Source organism: Artemia franciscana, chromosome 14 (genome assembly GCF_032884065.1).
Source record: "Artemia franciscana chromosome 14, ASM3288406v1, whole genome shotgun sequence".
Classification (NCBI taxonomy): domain Eukaryota; kingdom Metazoa; phylum Arthropoda; class Branchiopoda; order Anostraca; family Artemiidae; genus Artemia; species Artemia franciscana.
In genome coordinates, this window is record NC_088876.1 from 35,560,514 (window position 1) to 35,578,316 (window position 17,803).

Here is a 17,803-nt window from a genome sequence, read left to right on the forward strand (position 1 = left end):
TATATATATATATATATATATATATATATATATATATATATATATATATATATATATATATATATATATATATATATACTTTGAGTTCCACCAACTTAATTTTGAAGTATACCTAGCCCACCCTTCGGTAGCTGGGTTAGAACCCATGGACAACTTTCCATTGGTTTTGGTACAAAGTTTAGTCCCTTTTGGCAGGAATGCAAAAATTTAGATACCCCTGAATAATTAAGAACGGGCTATATAGAACCTAGAGAAGCATGGGATAGAACCAATAGTCCACTTTCCATCGGTTCCGGTACAATGTTAGGTCCCTTTCTGCATGAGTGCGAAAATTTAGACACCCCTGAATAATGAAGAGCGGGCTATATAGAACCCATAGAACCATAGGATAGAACCCATGGTTACTTTCCATTGGTTTTTGTACAATGTTTGGTCCCTTTTGGCATGAGTGCGAAAATTTAGACACCCCTGAATAATGAAGAGCGGGCTATATAGAACCCACAGAACCATGGTCCACTTTCCATCGGTTTTGGTGCAATGTTTGGTCCCTTTCGGCATGAGTGTGAAGAATGGGTTAAAATGTTGTTTTAAAATATATCCGAGAGAACAAGCATCTTACATAAAGGTAAAAATAATATTCATTTTCAAAAGGCTATCACAAGCTTTGACAGCTGAACTCACTTCAGGCGTAAAAAAACTTAAAAATCCCGGGACATGGCTGAATCAAGTAAAATATAAAGAAAAATTGCATCAAGTGATCAATAAAAAATTAGGACTATATAACTGAAATACAAAATAGAAAAATATAATCTCACTGAAATTAATAAAAATAAACCACACATCAAATGGCCAATAAAATGGGTAAACAACAACAGGAGGGGGTAGTATGATTACGCATACCTTTATACCTAGGAGGGGGTAGATTTGCTTATTTGATGTTTCAGTTATTTAAGGTGAGTACTCCTGTATTTTTCAGTCGATAATTTTTATTTATCCTTGAAAAACATATACATTAAAAACTTGTTCTTGTTTTTTTCTTGGGGTGGAGAGAAATGGAGCGAGGAAGGGGTGCTGAGCCTTTTATGCGAAGGATCCCTATAATCACCATGTCTACATTTAAAGGTAGTGCGCTGAAAACATTTACAAATTGAGATCCTACCATTCTAGTGCTTTGCCTTTGCTTTCGAATCAGTTGAACAAAAACAAAACCACATGGAACATGGCAAGATGCCGCTGCCTCAATCTTGTTACTTCAATAGTTATGACCTTGAACCTCAAGACCAGTATCAAATAAAATTTGAGAAACCTTCCAAAACCTGCAAATAGAATAACTAAAGTCTGGCCTTGAATTCAACGCTGAGAAGTCCGACGTAGTCCTTTTTAAGCGGAAAGGCCCAGTTCCTCGTGGAACTGGGAAATTCCAAGATTCACCCACTTTACCACGTCAATTATTTCGGTATTTCTACTGGAAATACAGTTTCTCACACTTGTCATCTCCAAAAAGAACATATTAAAACACCGCATATCAGCTTCGTATGCTTCCATAGTCTCTACTGAGCTTCCTTTCAATCACCGTTTATCTATGAATGCTGTGCAATACTGTTACTTTCCCCCAGATCCGCCATATTGCACCCTTCTAGGAGATTCTTACACACGCTGATAAATTGAAAATCCTGTCCACTTTCTTCCGTTTTTCAAAATATACTGAGATATCTAATTTGGACCGACAGGTTCATAGCTGGTGCTAAACTTACAGAGAAGCAAAACCAAAGATTTCAAACAACACTTAGAACCAATTCCTTCTACACTAGTTACATTTTCAAAGTTCTACATTTGTCTTTTGCTTTTCTTGCAGTGCTCCGTCACGTTTCTTTTTTTAAGAAGACGGATTTTTTAATAAATAATAATAGTAGCTATAAGTTTTGGGCAAAAAATTAAGTTCATAAGTATTTTAATTATAAATAAAAGCCGAACCATAAAACAGCATCGTTATTTAACTCCACAAAATTTTGATAATGCAAGGAGACACTAATAATATATTCACTATTTTCCTAAATTTCTTTTAGGTTTCCTTATAAAATTTATTGTGCCTATGATAGCACAACAAAAGCTATTTTTTGTCTTTTTCTTTTGGACTTAAAACATACTGAGTAATTAAACTATAGGTAACTCCACCAAGCAGAGCAATAACCACAGCACTTTGTGCCGTTACTCGAAGTTGCATCAAATATACTGATGTCGACATCTGACCACGGTTCTTATACATATATGCTCCATATCCAAGGGCAGATGCAAGGCCTCCCAAACCTGAAACAAGAAGAAAAGAAGCAATTATTGATCCCCATTAACAACACAGCTTAAAATAATAAAAAATACAGATAAAGAGCCCACAGGACAATGTGAAAAAAATAACCTTGAAACGAACACTAAAGTAACGTAACATTGAAAGGGTACCCTTTATTTGGACCCTTCCCATCAAGTTATGATGAAAGGGTAACCGAATAAAAAACCCGACAGTGAATAGCAATTCAAACTTTTATTTTATGTAAAGCCTTTTATCCCCGCTTTTTAATCGCTTATTAGGTATGGTATTATCAGAGATCCTATTAGGTTGCAAAATATGATTTTGTGAATAGGTATAAAAAACAATCAGAATTAATAAGTTCATTACAAATGGTGGTTGGATGAATTTCTTCAGTATCTTCATTAAGGGCAGTCCTTTGGTGGATATGCTTTTTGATTTCAACTGCCTCCTTGAAAACTTACATGATACCTTTAACGGGGGCAATAATGGAGGTGTTATCAAACAAAATGAAACGACACGGGTTGTCATAGACGTTATGAGCTAAGGCGGAATCAAAAGTCTCAGGCCTTTGGCATAGCTTCATGGCTTTGTCGATTGATATCTTTGTCATGGCTTTGTCGGAGATAAAGGGCGAATCTATATCTAAGAAATATTTGTGAAAGAGGAAAATGGGGTTAAGAGTAGTGATGCCTCCATGGTTTCCATGACACACATAGGAGGTAACTATTGGATCTACTAACCCCACAAGACGTTATTATGCACACCTGGATCTGATGCAATACTAGAGCGCACGTATACAGTACACCTATGCAACAGCATTTGCTTTTTACATAATAGTGTTTTTTCTTTTAAAAAAAACCTAAGGTTGTAAGAGAAAAACCTTCAGGGGGCCCCACCAAATCAAGATTTCCTTGGCTATTACGTAATAGGCTTTGACTTAAAAAAAAAACTATGAGACCCCGTCAAATCAGCAATTTTTTTTACTATGTTTAAAAAAAACCTTCAGGATCCTCCCAAGTACGGGCATGGTTCTTAAATCGCCCAAAATTTTCATGCTTTTCCATCATTTCGTGTCAGCAAACAAGGAATTTTTACCGCCATTTTCTATGACCAGAACCACTAAAGAGACTATTTTCCTAGGAACAAAGACGTGTTGGTGCACCGCTATTTCCAGGAAACAGAAGCGTCACGTCCTTCAATATTATTCTAAAGGGAACCGAGTAATTTTCTATTGTCTCCGGGGGGAGGGAGGGCTATTAAAATGGGTACTAAAACGGAATCCCCATCAGTCTTACATAAGATTTAAAGTCAGTCTCGACTAAGCGGGTGATTGCTAATTGCATCAGCCTTACCTGTTTATGGTTATTTGCCAAATGAAATACCAATTAATGTAACCAGAGGTGATTGCTGTTTTGCTTCAAGGCGCTTGCTTGTTTTTGTTTATTTTGATTTTTTAACGCGAGCCCCTCTGGATTTTTATTTCTTAGAAGAAAGTTTGCGAGAAAGTTTTCGTTCGATGTTTTTTTTAGAGAAGATTTAACACATTTGCAGGAATTTATTGCTAGCATTAAAGAATTTGAATATGACTGCTACTACGAAGGATTATTTTGATCAGAAGCATCAAGAGCTTACGCAGTTGGTGGCTAGTCTGGAACAAGAAATTACATAACATTAAGCATTCAAGATGACATTAAAGAGCCAACAACATCAACCAAAAAATTAACTTAATAAAAACAGGATCAGAATCCTTAATCCAGTGTTAGAAGAATATATAAAATATTTTATACAGAAAATTGTGAAAGTGTCGAAGGAAAGTGGAAGGATAGAGTCAAATCAAACCATTCGGAGCTGGATAAATTGAATCAAGCCAATGAAGACTTAGCTATACTTAGAAATACTTAGCGGTATTTAGTGTGTGTGTTTGTGTGTGTTAACAATGGAATGACCCACAAATGAACGACCCTAATAAACTTCCGAACAAATGAAAGACCTAGGTAATAAGGGTTTGATCCAAAAAAAGAAAATTTTTTGACTTGAACTTTCAAAATTTGAACGCGTCAGCACCAGTCAATGTTGAAAATCTTTCGGCCCGATTACATGATGAACTGGATGCTAACAATGCTGAAATTAAACCACCCAATTAAACGCCCTCCTGAAGAAATGAGTGACCCAAAGAACAAGGCTTTGCTTTGACAAGGTTTGACAAGAAGAAGTTTGATCAGTAAATTATTTTAAAAAGAAAAGGAAAGTGGAAGGATAGAGAGTCAAATCAAACCATTCGGAGCTGGATAAATTGAATCAAAACAAATGAAGACTTAGCTATACCTAGAAATACTTAGCAGTATTTTGTGTTGCCCCTTACTTATAGGTTAAATTTTGTTTAGGCTATTTAAGTAAGTAAATAAGTAAAAGTAAAATATTTATTACCCGTATTTTTCACTTGGAACAAAACAGATTACAAGAAAAAAAAAAAAAATAAAAGAAAAAAGAGAAGAAAAACGGCGAGAAATTTAAAACACAACATGGAAAAAGACACAATCAAGAACTGTCGAAATCTTTAAGCCAGGGGTGGTTCCATTTTGCCTGGAAATTAGAAATCAACCGGTTTACCGCGATACTAGGGTCTGCAATCCTGTGTTAATCTATCATATAAGTATTTCTCGTCCACAAGGGGCATCGCAGCAGGAACTTCACGAACCTAAAATAAAGGGACCGGAGCTTGCGTTTTTGGGTGTCAGTTAATAAATTCCAAAATGGCGCGATTCATAGAATATGCGGCTGTGCGACAGCGTTACAATTATTCGCAAGATACTTTCGGCATAAGAGGAGTCTGCTGGCGACAATAGACCCATACGTGGTGCGGAGTTTTTTCTCGACGTATTTGACGAGCAGTAGACGAGTTTCGTTAAGGTTACAGCCTAAGGGCAGACCCAGATACACGACATGAAATAAAACGGTAATTGACTCGCTACCCAGCACTATTGTTGAAAAAAAGAACTGCAGATTTAGAAATATTGAAAGTGAGGCCGATTATTCGGTATTCATCACGTAGCATCAAGAAATTTGATTGCAGAACCCTGATAGACAAACTTTAGATCGTCCGCGTATGTAAGTAGCGGCACATTTATATTCTTGAAGATACATGAAACATTGACACATGCCTGAGCATTTCAAACGCTGTTATTGTACAAACTTGGGGATAATAATGAACCCTGGCGGACACCTTTCTTTACTGTAACAATCACCGATGTGATACAGTTACCTATCTTTATACGCGCTTTTAAACGGCAATACATATCGTACAGTACGCTAGTGACACGGAGGTTTACACCTTGCTGGTAAGCAGTAATCGACTAATCAAACGCTCTACTCACATCAAAAGCATCAATCACTATAAGGTCACCAGGTTCGTGAGAATCTGCTAGAATAGCGGCAAGACTGAAGAGAGCGTTAGCACAATCTAGACCTGGTCGGAAACCGAACTGGTGGTCAGGCATTCCGCACGAATATTGAATTTCTTTTGTGGCTAAGAGCTCTAGCACTTTACAGAGCACTGGAGCAAGAGTGATTGGCCTGTACGAAGAGCATTGATCTGTTGATTTCCCTTTTTTAAGGATGGGCAAAAGCAAACCGACACAAAAAGAGTCAGGTACTATACCAGTGGTGAAAATAATCTGGGACAGCAGCATCAGATACTCAATAAGCATAGTAGTACCGTGTAGCAGATTTAGCATGCACAGTTCGTCAACATCACGGAATGTTTCTTCTTCAGCTTTAAAATAGCTTCATGTACGCTTCCGTAAGTAACCACGAAATCAGGAAGACACTGGTTGGATAATACCGATTCTAGCTGGTTTGCGAAGGGATTAGACGTATTTCGGTCTGAATTCGTTAGAAAAGTACGATTCCGAATCTTTTTTGCTAATCGAATCATGGGGTTTCCGGCGGCCGGTTCGCTCAACCGGGCTTTCCAGATTAGTTTTGGGTCACTTACGATTCTGGAGGAGTATTCTTCTTTTAATTTGGTATGATGAGCTTTCAGTTGCTTGTCAAACTTTCGTTTCGTCCATAAACGGACAGAGTTAACAGGACCGGATTTGGGCCTATCACAATCTTGCCAGATTCTAAACCAAAACTTAGCATCATTGCAACACTTAACTAGAGCCGGATTTTGCAAGAATTTGGGAATTTCTGTTTTCATTATAACCTTTCTAGTAGGAACTGCTTTTTTCAGCTAAGAGGAGCGAGTGAGTAATCTTGGGACAAAATATATTGATGAGTACTCTCGCATCTGCGGGATCAAAATTCGAAGAAAATGGAAGGGGATTCGTATCTTTACAAGAAGTGAGTTCAGCACCTGATGATACAAAGTAGTATTAATTTTATCAAATTCACTTATGACTTTCCACTTGTCATTCTTGGGTTGACGCAGAGCTGGTTTTATGCTTAGAGATGCTAGTAGGGGTAAATGATCAGCGAAGACAGCGTCTTTTAGAACAGTTACACTTCCGTTAATATTCTTAGAGCAGGCCGTATGGTCAATGTTTGAAGCAGACTCAGAGTTGTGAACGAAGGAGTAATGACTGTCTTTTGGGAGGATGATAAGTTTGCCATCAAAGATGCCGTTTAGAAGCTGACAACGGGCACACATGCTGTCACGCAGGTTGCAGTTGAAGTCCCCCATGACTACGTATTGCAAATCTTTATGGGTCACAGACTTCAGGCACTTCGCTAGTTCACGAACTGCGTTCCTAAACTTTCGCTTCTATTTATCATCATGGTAGTTTGTAGGAAGATATACGTTGAAGAATGCGATACTACCAGAAGATATAGCCAAGAAGTGATCATGCATAAATAACACCTTACTTTCAATAAACGGGCAGCTAATAATTGCCAAGCCACCGGAGGGGCGTCCGAAAGACGCCCGAAGTAAAAAGTAAATTCATGCGAGAACTTTAGGAGAATTGTGAGGAAAGAGCATATGTTCTTGTATAAACATAATGGCACAGTCTGCACAGTATTTTTGAATTATGGCAAGTTTGTTGGGGACTCCTCTGTTGATATTCCACGACGTAATTTTGACACAGGGTGGGCTATTAGACATTGGGCTGCTTTAGCTCACGGACGATTTTTCTTATTGTACGTCCGATTATTGTACGGACGACTTGTCGGGGCTAGAGCCGTGACCTCCTTCTCCGCATCAATAGCAAATTTGCTGGCTAGAACATGTAGCAGAAATATGACCAAAACTCTTGCAGTTAAAACAGCGCTTTGGGAGAAAGATAAATTCCTTGATGGGGTACCGCTCCAAGGCAATCTTGGGAGGGTTTTTCATGGCGAGGTTCAGATGCTGGCGGGATGAGAAGTATAATGTGAAGGATCTGGTTTTGTCACATTGATCTGCTTTTTCCCAATTCGGTATAATTCTCTTCAGTGCGTCACCATTAATATGAGCTGGGGCAAACTTGATCATACCAATGAAAGTGGGAGTTTTAGCGCTTGTCAGTGTTTCAGGTGATTTTTTGTTAATAGATGTTGCGGGTACTGCTGCTTCAGATTTGTTCTTAGTAACGAGGCGCCATTCATATTTCCCTCGACGGAGTTTAAAATCGTCACCATTCAAAGCATCACGCCAAATATTCGACAGGAAATTTTTCTTTTCTTCTGCAGTAATAACGGTAGGAGCAGGCTTTTTCAAGACTACTGAGTAAGACGGAGGAGAAGGGGTAGACTCATTAGCTTGAGCAGCAACAGGGTTGCCTTCAGGCCATGGTAATGATTTCTGGTTCAAACGGTCAAGGAGGCCATTGAACTTACGATTCATCTCGTTGATGGTGGATACTAAACAAGCAGCGATCTCTTCATTGCAGGTGTAAATTTCTCGGGGCTCAAAAATAACGAACTGAGGAAGCTGTCTCTTTTCTTTGGCACAGCAAGCGAACATCTTCGCAATGTCCAGCAAGTTGTCCTCGTCCTTTACATGTTTTATTACACGTTCCCCTAAATCCAACTTGCAATAGATAATTTCCTTTGCTTCTAAAATCGCTTCACGGCTGAAAAACTCATGTCCTCGCTTTGTAAAAACATTTGTTTTCACATCTGCTATCATAGCTCTTGAGATAATGTTCAGTACTGCATTCCGTACTAGGGTATCACCCATCACAAACCGGTTTTACACGGGAAAAATCAAATGCAACTTCTCTTGTCGAGAGCCAAGACTAGCGTAATTAATATCCAATCAGAAGTCGGGGGCGGAGCATAGGTCAACATAAACAAGGGAATAACAAGGGATAAAGAAGGGAAGCGTCAGTCCCCGTTCACCTAATCCCTGCAGTTCAAAAGGGAGACTCTCCCCGCAGGTACAACGGCGCTTGCGACGGGGAACTGCCCCTCTTCTGTTTGCCCATTAGGGTTACTTTAAACAACTAAAAGCAGTCCTTTAACTCAGTCTAAATCACTGTCAAAATCAGAATAATAATCAAGCCAAAGGACGGTTCCTTTCACTGGTTAAAATAATTCATAAGAAGACTTGCCAAACAGCTTCTTAAGATCCAGAAAAAAGAGCTATTTTTCACTTATAATTTATTCCGAAACTACACGATTAATCCGGCTTAACTCAACTTGTTGTTAACTGGCTAAATACCAAAAGAAGACTGAAGTTACCTATCTAGACAAAAGACAAAAGAAGTTACCTATCTAGAAACCACCAACAATATATATATTTTTTTTAATATTATTAATGAATTGATGAGGTTAATGACTTTATAAAAATTGCTACTAGTATTTACAGTTCTCATCTGTTCACTATAAAAGAACTATAATATTTTCTTGGTTAAGTGTTTGTTATCTGTTTTAAATCCAGGCTGAAAAGTCACTGGCTTTATTCACTGAAATAGGAAATTTTCACGGGGATGATTTTGTTTTGGATAGCGATCTTTCAGATTCAAACAAAGGCAAAGCTAAAAAAATATATCAAAAAAATATATATATAAATATCTAAAAAAAATACAACTCCCAGCCTGATATTATTTCCATGAAGCTAGAAATTTTTTAAAGCGATGATAGCGACTCCTCGCTTGCAAATGGCTCTCTCGTTTCTACCAGTTCGAAAAAGAAAATATTTGGGGGAAACTGACAACTATTTTCAGAAATATTTACAATCCCAGGAAACTGAAGACATGTTCAAAGGCTGGCTCGCAAAGAAACAAAGTGGTGATTCGGTAATTTGCTAATGGTGTAATGTTCAACTGAGCAACACAAAGGGAAGAAATGATTTGGCAAACCATGCGATGTTGAAAACCCACAAGAAAAATGCAGCCATTCCAAAGAACAATGCACGTATTTTCCCCAGGGAGAGCTTTCCAAGGGGAAGGAAGTTTCCGCGGATGAAATTTTGAGGGGAATTATACACTGAGAGGATTTGCCAGAATTCATAAACAAAATTCTTTTTATTTGTTTTAACTTTCTCTTTGTCAACCCAATCTTACGCATGGGGATTTTAAGAGTAATTATCCGGGATAAATTTTTGATGGAATTGAATTGTCTAGAAGATCTTTCTGGGGAGAGGAGGGATTTCCCGTGGAGGTGGAGCCAGATTTCCTGGCATTTAAAAAAAAATATTTGAAATAAAATAATAAAAGTTTTTTTCATCTGAAAGTACGCCTAAGGAGCCACATTAAAACGAACAAAAAAGTATACATATATTACAGGGGTCAACCCCCCTCTCTTCAACACCTGATTTTACGCTTAATGTTGAATTTAGTCTGTAAGAACTATTCCCAAAACACGTTTGTCATTTAAATAGAACAACAAGAAGCTAAAGTACTAAAAAACTTCAGGGTGAATAGTCTGGTGTTTGGAGGCGGCAGTCCACCTTACTATCTTATTGTTTCTATTTGTTTTAATTTTCAATGTCGCTTCTTACTTTCAGGTGAATTTTTTATATAATTCCTGGTGTAAGTTCATGTCTCCTTGCCAAAGAATATTAGGTTCTTCCCATTTGACAAATCATCAAGTAGTTAATCTAGCCTCTCAGCCATTGCTTCAACACCCTTTTTGTTCACAACATGTCCAAACAGCAACGGTACGAGCTCCCTCACCTATGCAAATAGGAGAGGGATCAGTGATGAAATTTTTCAGTGAACTCTGTAAAGTAAATTTCCTAAATATTGTTATAGTTACACCATCAACACCTTCAGCAGACCCTCCTTTTAGATTTTTAAACACCAACTTAATTCTCCTTAACACTTACTTCACCTATTAAATTACAATCATGTTCCTTCCTAAGATAAAAAATAGCTTTGGCAGTCTGATCAACCTCTTGTATTGTTACATGTTCAACATCCAAACTTACTAGGTACCAGGCTATGAAACTACAACTTGAACAGCTTTGGTGCTTCCCCACATCCTCTAAATTGCACCTGGAAGATTCTTCCAAATGTTGATAATTTGAAAATCCACTCCACTTTTTTCCATTTTGCAAAATACCTACTGAGATAACCAATTTGGAAATGCGATCCAAACTCATGAAGAGCCTTCACATAGGAGATATTCCAATAGCTGTTTCTACACTTACAAAGAAACACATTACCTTGTCATAGCTGATATTTTGCTTTTGTTTTGTTTTTCTATTTGCATTGCTCCGCCATTTTCTTTTTGTACAAAGACAGGTATTCAATAAATAATAATGATAACAATAATAATAGCAGTGATTATTATATTTGGAGAGAGCATTGTAATGAAAATGAAATGGCAAATTTCTTTATTTTCTATCTAATTTCTGTCTTACACTACAAATTTGTGAGAAGACATTCACATGACATAACTTGGCTTGGGCTCTATTGCTGGAGACTGTATTCACCTAACTCAACTGCTTTCCAAGAAAAATGTGGTTTAATCCTGCTTTCTAGGGCTATAACAAAAGAAAGGTTGAGATGGCTAGGCCACATTCTGCAGATGAAGGATGACAGATTGTCCTTTTTGGCCAACCATATGGGGCTACATGGAAAGCAGGTTGTCCTTGTCTGGGTTGGGAAGATGTCATAAATAAAGATTTAAAAGAAATGGGAACTTCCAGGGAGGGTGTGAAGAGGGAGGCCTTGAATAGATTAGGTTGGAGGCGGAGCCGTGCATAGCTGTGTTGGCCTCAGGCAGCTTGGTGCTGCACTGAATTATTAGTAGTAGTTGTAGTAGTAGTAGTGAACATCACATTATTGCAATGGGATAGTACTCTTGTGCATGATGTATTTTGTTGTGAACAATTTAACAATGAAAGAGTAGTACCATTCAACTCTGTTTCCAAATACATTGATCACTAACACAACAAGTATGTCCCAGCCCCCTACTAATGAGGCTGCATACAAAAAAAAATGAATAATTTTATTTGTATATTAAATTAGCAGTACTTCCTATTATAAACCAGCTAATGATAAATAAGTGCAAAAACAACAAAATCAGTGAAGTTCTGTATATAGCAATGAGTCATACCTTGCCTCATTAGGAGGGGAGCAGGCAAATTGTCATGGTAGCAACCATTATAATTGGTAACAAGACTAAATGAGGAACCAAATAAAGCTACACTTTAGTTTTAATACTTAGTTCAGAAGATATGCACCAGAGCATTATCTATCTTGTAATGCTAGCAATTGATATGCTTCAAAAGAGTGTTGAAAGAGTTATTCTGCCATGCAAAAAGTGTGGTAGCATAATAGCATGATTCTTGGCTGTTTTTAAATTTATTGGCAGATTTTGTCTGAAAATACCATTTTTTGCTAAAGGAAAGCTGTCAAAAGCCAAGCTGTGCTGCTGAAATGTTAGCAGCTTTTGGAATTCTATCAAATTCTGCTACTGGCAGCTTTGGAACTGTCTCCATACCAGGAGGTAGTGAATGTCAAGTTTCCTTTATTATGGTCAATCACTAAAGTATCAGCCAACTGGCTAACAAGTCAGGATGCAGAAATAGACTAGCACCCTCTTTGAGTAGTGGTATAATTTTGTCAAAATCTTGGAAGGGGGTAACATTGGAGCCAAGTTTCCAACATCAAGTGAAAACAACAGTGAAAACTAAAAAATGGGCCATATAGTAACAAAAAGGGTAAAGATATACTAAAGAAAACTTATCCGTTTCTGTGGATGCTTGAATTATGTATACTTATCTTAGTTTTGACAAGATTTTTTGAGAAACTAAATTTCAGCTGAAGGGGGGAAACTGAGGTCTAGGGGGAGGGGCATGAATCCAAATGTAACATTTATTAACATCAGAAGTGAACTTTAACACCCTCCCCCCTAATGTACAAATATAAACCCAGTTGTAAATAGCCTAAGCACCAAACTCTCTGCAAGTCACTCATTTCTTCAAATTGATTTAAAGGTTTGTCAAAATAATAGAAAACGGGCAAATTTAGAGATATTTCCATTGCTAAAAATCAGAGAAAAATACCACTCAATGTCTTTTAAATGCTCTTTATAAAATAAGAGCTATTTTACTTGAAACTCAATTTTGAACTTGTCAAAACATAGTTTTTGGCTTATGAAAAGGCTTAAAAACAACAATTCTTGGTTCAAAATATGGAGAATAAATGTAGTTAACACCTTTCAATTTCAGGCACACTATACTTTACCCCCCTCCCCAGAATGTGCAAATATATAGCACAAATTAAATATTTTCTATATATTTTCTGATTGTTGAATTTGTCACAGTTGATTCAATTTTTGTTTGGGCAATTGTTTGGCCCAGTCGCAAACAACCAACAGTGCGCAGCTCTGCAGGCAGATCTGCACACCCTCAACAACTGGTCCTCTTCCTGGTCCCTCGAGTTTAATGCTGAAAAGTGCAAAGTCCTACATCTTGGCCCTAAGAACCCAGGAATGACATATACAATGACAGATCGTACTGGGAAGCTCATAACTTTGGAAACTGTCACCGAAGAAAGAGACCTTGGGGTCATTGTTGATGACAAAATGAAATTCCATAGTCACAGCAAATACCTAGCTGCAAAAGGCAACAGGTCCCTTGGTCTCATCAGACGTAATATCACCAGTAGATCTCCCAGGACAATCAGGAAGCTATATACAGGACTGGTCAGACCGCAACTTGAGTACGGAGTCTCTCTTGCCGTTCCCCACTATGTCGTGGACAAGAAGATCCTTGAGAGCGTTCAGCGGAGGGCTACAAAACTACCAACCAAATGTAAGAACCTCTCGTACCCTGAACGCCTCAAGAAACTCAAGCTCCCAACCCTGACGTACAGGAGGAAACGCGGAGATGCAATCCTGACCCACAAGCTGCTGGAGAATGGTGTCACACCAGGGCTTTTTAATAAGTCGCTCTCTAGCCACACCCGGGGCCACACCAAGAAGCTCCAGCAACAAAGAAGCTCACGGAGAGAACGTTCCAACTTCTTCTCAACTCGTGCTGTTCCACTGTGGAATTCCCTTAGTGAAGAAACAGTTCAGTCCAAAACTGTTGACAACTTCAAAAAAGCAATTGACCGAGACTGGGCAGCGATGGAGTGGAAACTACACTGGGAGGCCAGTGGATCTACTCAACGGAACTATACAATGCACTTCCACCTCCATCACTCAACCGGCGAATCTACAGGATGTTCACCCAACCTTATTCGCCGGCCAGTGCGATTTAAGGTAATTTAAGGTAATTTACACATAAACAATCTTAAACAAGAGATATGCTAAAGGCTAAAACTAAACACAGCATTTAAAAAAAAAATTATAAATTGTTTGTTCATTTTGATGGATCAATGCCTGTAGATTGTAGAAGTTTAGAAAATGGAATTATAATCAAATATTGAATCTTAAACCAATATTTTGACTCTTCTCTACAGTCAAAAATAAGAGAAAAAGGCATCATCTTTAATGGTCCAAAGAACTTCAGGTAAAATTCTAGTTAACTACTTTTTGCTACTTCTTGGAAATAGTTAGGTTAGGAAAATGAAACTTTCAGTAATGAATCCAGGGCCAAAAATATACCCTGGTAAGGCATTTCCAAGCTATGTTTACCTTCTTCTGATTTCTAAGTCTAAGAAATTTGCCTACTTAACATGTAAGCATTTTAAAAGTTCATCAAAGGTCAGGGCCCTCTTGAAGGAGGAGGAGTAGAGGTATGTATTTCAAAATACCTTCCCAGGACAAAATTTAGTCTGTAGCCACCTTCATGAAAGTTTCATTTTCCTAACCTAACACTTTTTCAAGATAACAAAAAGTAGTTAAACTACAATTTTACCAAACTTAACATTGAATTTTAGAGTAAAACAATTAGCTATCATATTTAGAAAGAGCATAAAAGAAGAGAATAAGCAGTATGTTCACCTAATTTATAGCTCAGTAAAGGAAATGATTATACATACATATCAATATATATAAAAATAAGTTGTCTGTCTGTCTGTCCACATATGATGTCTGAATTATTTCATCATATACCAATTCAAAAACGAAAGTAATACAAAAGAAGAAAAAACCAAAAAAAGGTAAAAACTACAAAAAAACTAAAAAGAAAAAAACTTAAAAAAGGTAAAAAACTAAAAACTAAAAAAGAAAAAAAAAATAAAAACTAATAAAAAAACTAAAAAAGGTAAAAACTACAAAAAAACTAAAAAACTAAAAAAAACTAAAAAAAGGTAAAAAACTAAAAAAACTAAAAACTAAAAAAGGAAAAAAACTGAAAAATAAAGGAGAAAAAGAAAACTAAAAAAAGGTAAAAACTACAAAAAAAAACTAAAAAGAAAAATGGAATAAAATAAAAAAGCTAAAAAAAAGGTAAAAACCAAAAAAACTAAAAAGAAAAAAGGAAAAAAAACATAAAATTTATTTCAAAACTAAAAAAGAAAAATAAACTAAAAAAGGAAAAAACTGAAAAATAAAGAAGAAAAAGAAAACTAAAAAAAATAAAAGTAAAATAAAAAAACTAAAAAAGGTAACTGCAAAAAAAATTAAAACTAAAAAAGCTAAAAAAAGATAAAACCCCAAAAAAAAAATTAAAAAGAAAAAAAGGAAAAAAACAAAATTTCATCATATGGACACTTAAAGAGAAATTAAAGACTGGGACACTGGGACACAAATGACAACCGGGACACAGGGAATATAAATGACCAGGACACAACTACAATGGGGATGCCAGGCAGCACAGGGGGATATATAAATGACAACGGGGACACAGAGAATGTTCAATTAGCAATCACCATCAACAAAGCTCAAGGGCAATCATTAGAATCATGAGGTATAGATCTGAATACAGATTGTTTTTCCCATGGACAATTATATTTTGCATGTTCAAGAGCCGGTAAACCTGACAATCTATTTATATGCATAGACAATGGAACAGCCAATAATACTGTATATTTGCATGTTTTACATAGTTAAAAATATACATATATCTATATATATTCACAAGTGGGACACAGGGACACAACTACAATGGCACATAACTAATATGCGTAAAACCTGACAATCTATTTATATGCACAGGCAATGGGACAGTGAAGAATGTTGTGTATTTGCAAGTTTTATGTAGTTAAAAACATATATATATATCTATCTATATTCACAGGTAGGACACAGGGACACAACTACAATGGTGTGTAACTAATATGACATGTAACAACTTGTGCTCAGGGGCTGAAGCACCCCCACCAACTAGGTGTTGGGGTGGTGTGTTAGTTAAATATATATATATATATTCACAGATGGGACATAGGGACACAACTACAATGGTGTGTAACTAATATAGCACATAATGACTTGTGCTGTTGGTGTGTGGTGCAAAGCATCACCCCAACAGCTAGTATGTATATATATATATATATAATTCAGAGTGTATATTTGCACATTAAGGGGGGGAGGTGGAGGTAAAGTTTATTTCTGACACAAAAGAATGATATATTTGGATTCAGGATGAAATCTTAATTTATAAGGGTATTTGTATTCCCTATTTCATTATTGATAAAATTCAGAAAATTTTTCATAGGAAGGACATATTTAGGTCTAGGATAATTCCTGAAAGTTTTATTTATCTAGATTAGGTAAAAACCTTATAAATTGGGATTGAGCTAAGTTGTGAAGCTGAAAACAATTTAGTTGTACTTCATTAATACAGAAGATGTATTTTGCAAGGTTTTTGAAAAATATATTATATAACACAAATTAAACTTTTATAACACAAATATTTTTAAAGGTCATCAAAGGTCAAGGCCCTCTAGAGGGAGAGAGAGTGGTGGTAGGTACTTCAAAATACCTTCTCAGGACATATTTTAACCTGTAGACCCATCCCTGAAAGTTTCATTTTCCTAACCTAACCCCTTTCTGAGATAGCAAGAAGTCACTAAACTAGAATTGGTAAAATTCTAGTTAACTGACTTCTTACTAACTGAGAAAGCGTTTACGTTAGAAAAATGAAACTTTCAGACATGAATCTACAGACTAAAGTGTGTCGTGGGAAGGTATTTTGAAGCAACTGCCTCTACTGCTTCTCCCTCTAGAGGGCAATGACCTTTGATGACCTTTAAAAATATGTGTGTTATAAAAGTGAAACCTTGCAAAATAGATCTTCTGCTTGAATGAAGTATAACAAAATTGTTTTCAGCTTCATAGCTTTGCTCAATTCCATAAGGTTTTAAAGATGTGCAAATACATTCCCAAAATTTTGAAAAAAAACATTGATATGGCTCAAAATTCTACCCAAATACCAGGAATTGCATTTTCAGAACTAAAGACACAGAAAAAGCAACCAGTATCTGAAAATTAAGGTAAAATATTGTTTTGTCAAAATCTCAATAGGTATAGACCTGTCATTAAGGCAAATTTCAGGGCCCTCTAAAGGGAGAAGGAGTGGAGTTGCTTTTTTTACCCTAGAATTTTACCAAAACGTTTAATAGCCTAGCCTACTAAAACAGGGTTAAATCCTCAAATTCAATTCCAGATAGTTTTTACCTGCAATTACAAAAGGAGACTCTTTTGCTTTTCTGGCTAACTTTTGGCTCTGACTTTCTTCAAGATCTTCAAAATACGATTGACTCATTCTTTGAATTTGGTGCCTACTACTGTAATTATCAAATTTGTTTCTTCAATAAAATTTTCTCTTTTATTGTTCTTCTTTACATATTTGTCAATTTACGACTTAAATGAAGTTGAATGGCGACGAACTGTAAGAAGCAAGTCGGGCTAACTATAACCGAACTTGAAGCCTGATAAAACTATATCTGTTGATGTATAACTATGGATGGGCCATTACAGGGAAGGGCTGGTGGATCTTTGTATAGGTGGGGGAGTGTGCTTGAAGCCTAAAAAAGTGAAAAATTATGCCCAAATTACCTAATTTTTCATAAGCTTTCAAATGAAAATTAAACTATGTTTGGGGGATAAGGTGGGTAGAAATCAATTTAAATCCCCTGTGACTGCAAGGAATGGTTTCGGATTACACCTAATACAGTGTGATAGCACCCTTTTTATTGAACACAATCTTTTCTTGAGTATCATAATAGATTGAAT

General features: G+C 36.6%; 1 protein-coding gene across 1 annotated transcript; it reads right to left on the reverse strand.

Annotated features, from left to right (window-relative positions):
* Window positions 1–1,934: 1,934 nt before the first annotated feature.
* Window positions 1,935–17,421, reverse strand: LOC136035643 (HIG1 domain family member 1C-like). Its single transcript, XM_065717550.1, has 2 exons — window positions 17,246–17,421; window positions 1,935–2,307 (listed from the first exon to the last, which is right to left on the reverse strand). The coding sequence occupies exons 1-2, from the start codon at window positions 17,331–17,333 to the stop codon at window positions 2,111–2,113; spliced, it is 285 nt and encodes a 94-aa protein (XP_065573622.1). The 5' UTR covers window positions 17,334–17,421; the 3' UTR covers window positions 1,935–2,110.
* Window positions 17,422–17,803: the final 382 nt, after the last annotated feature.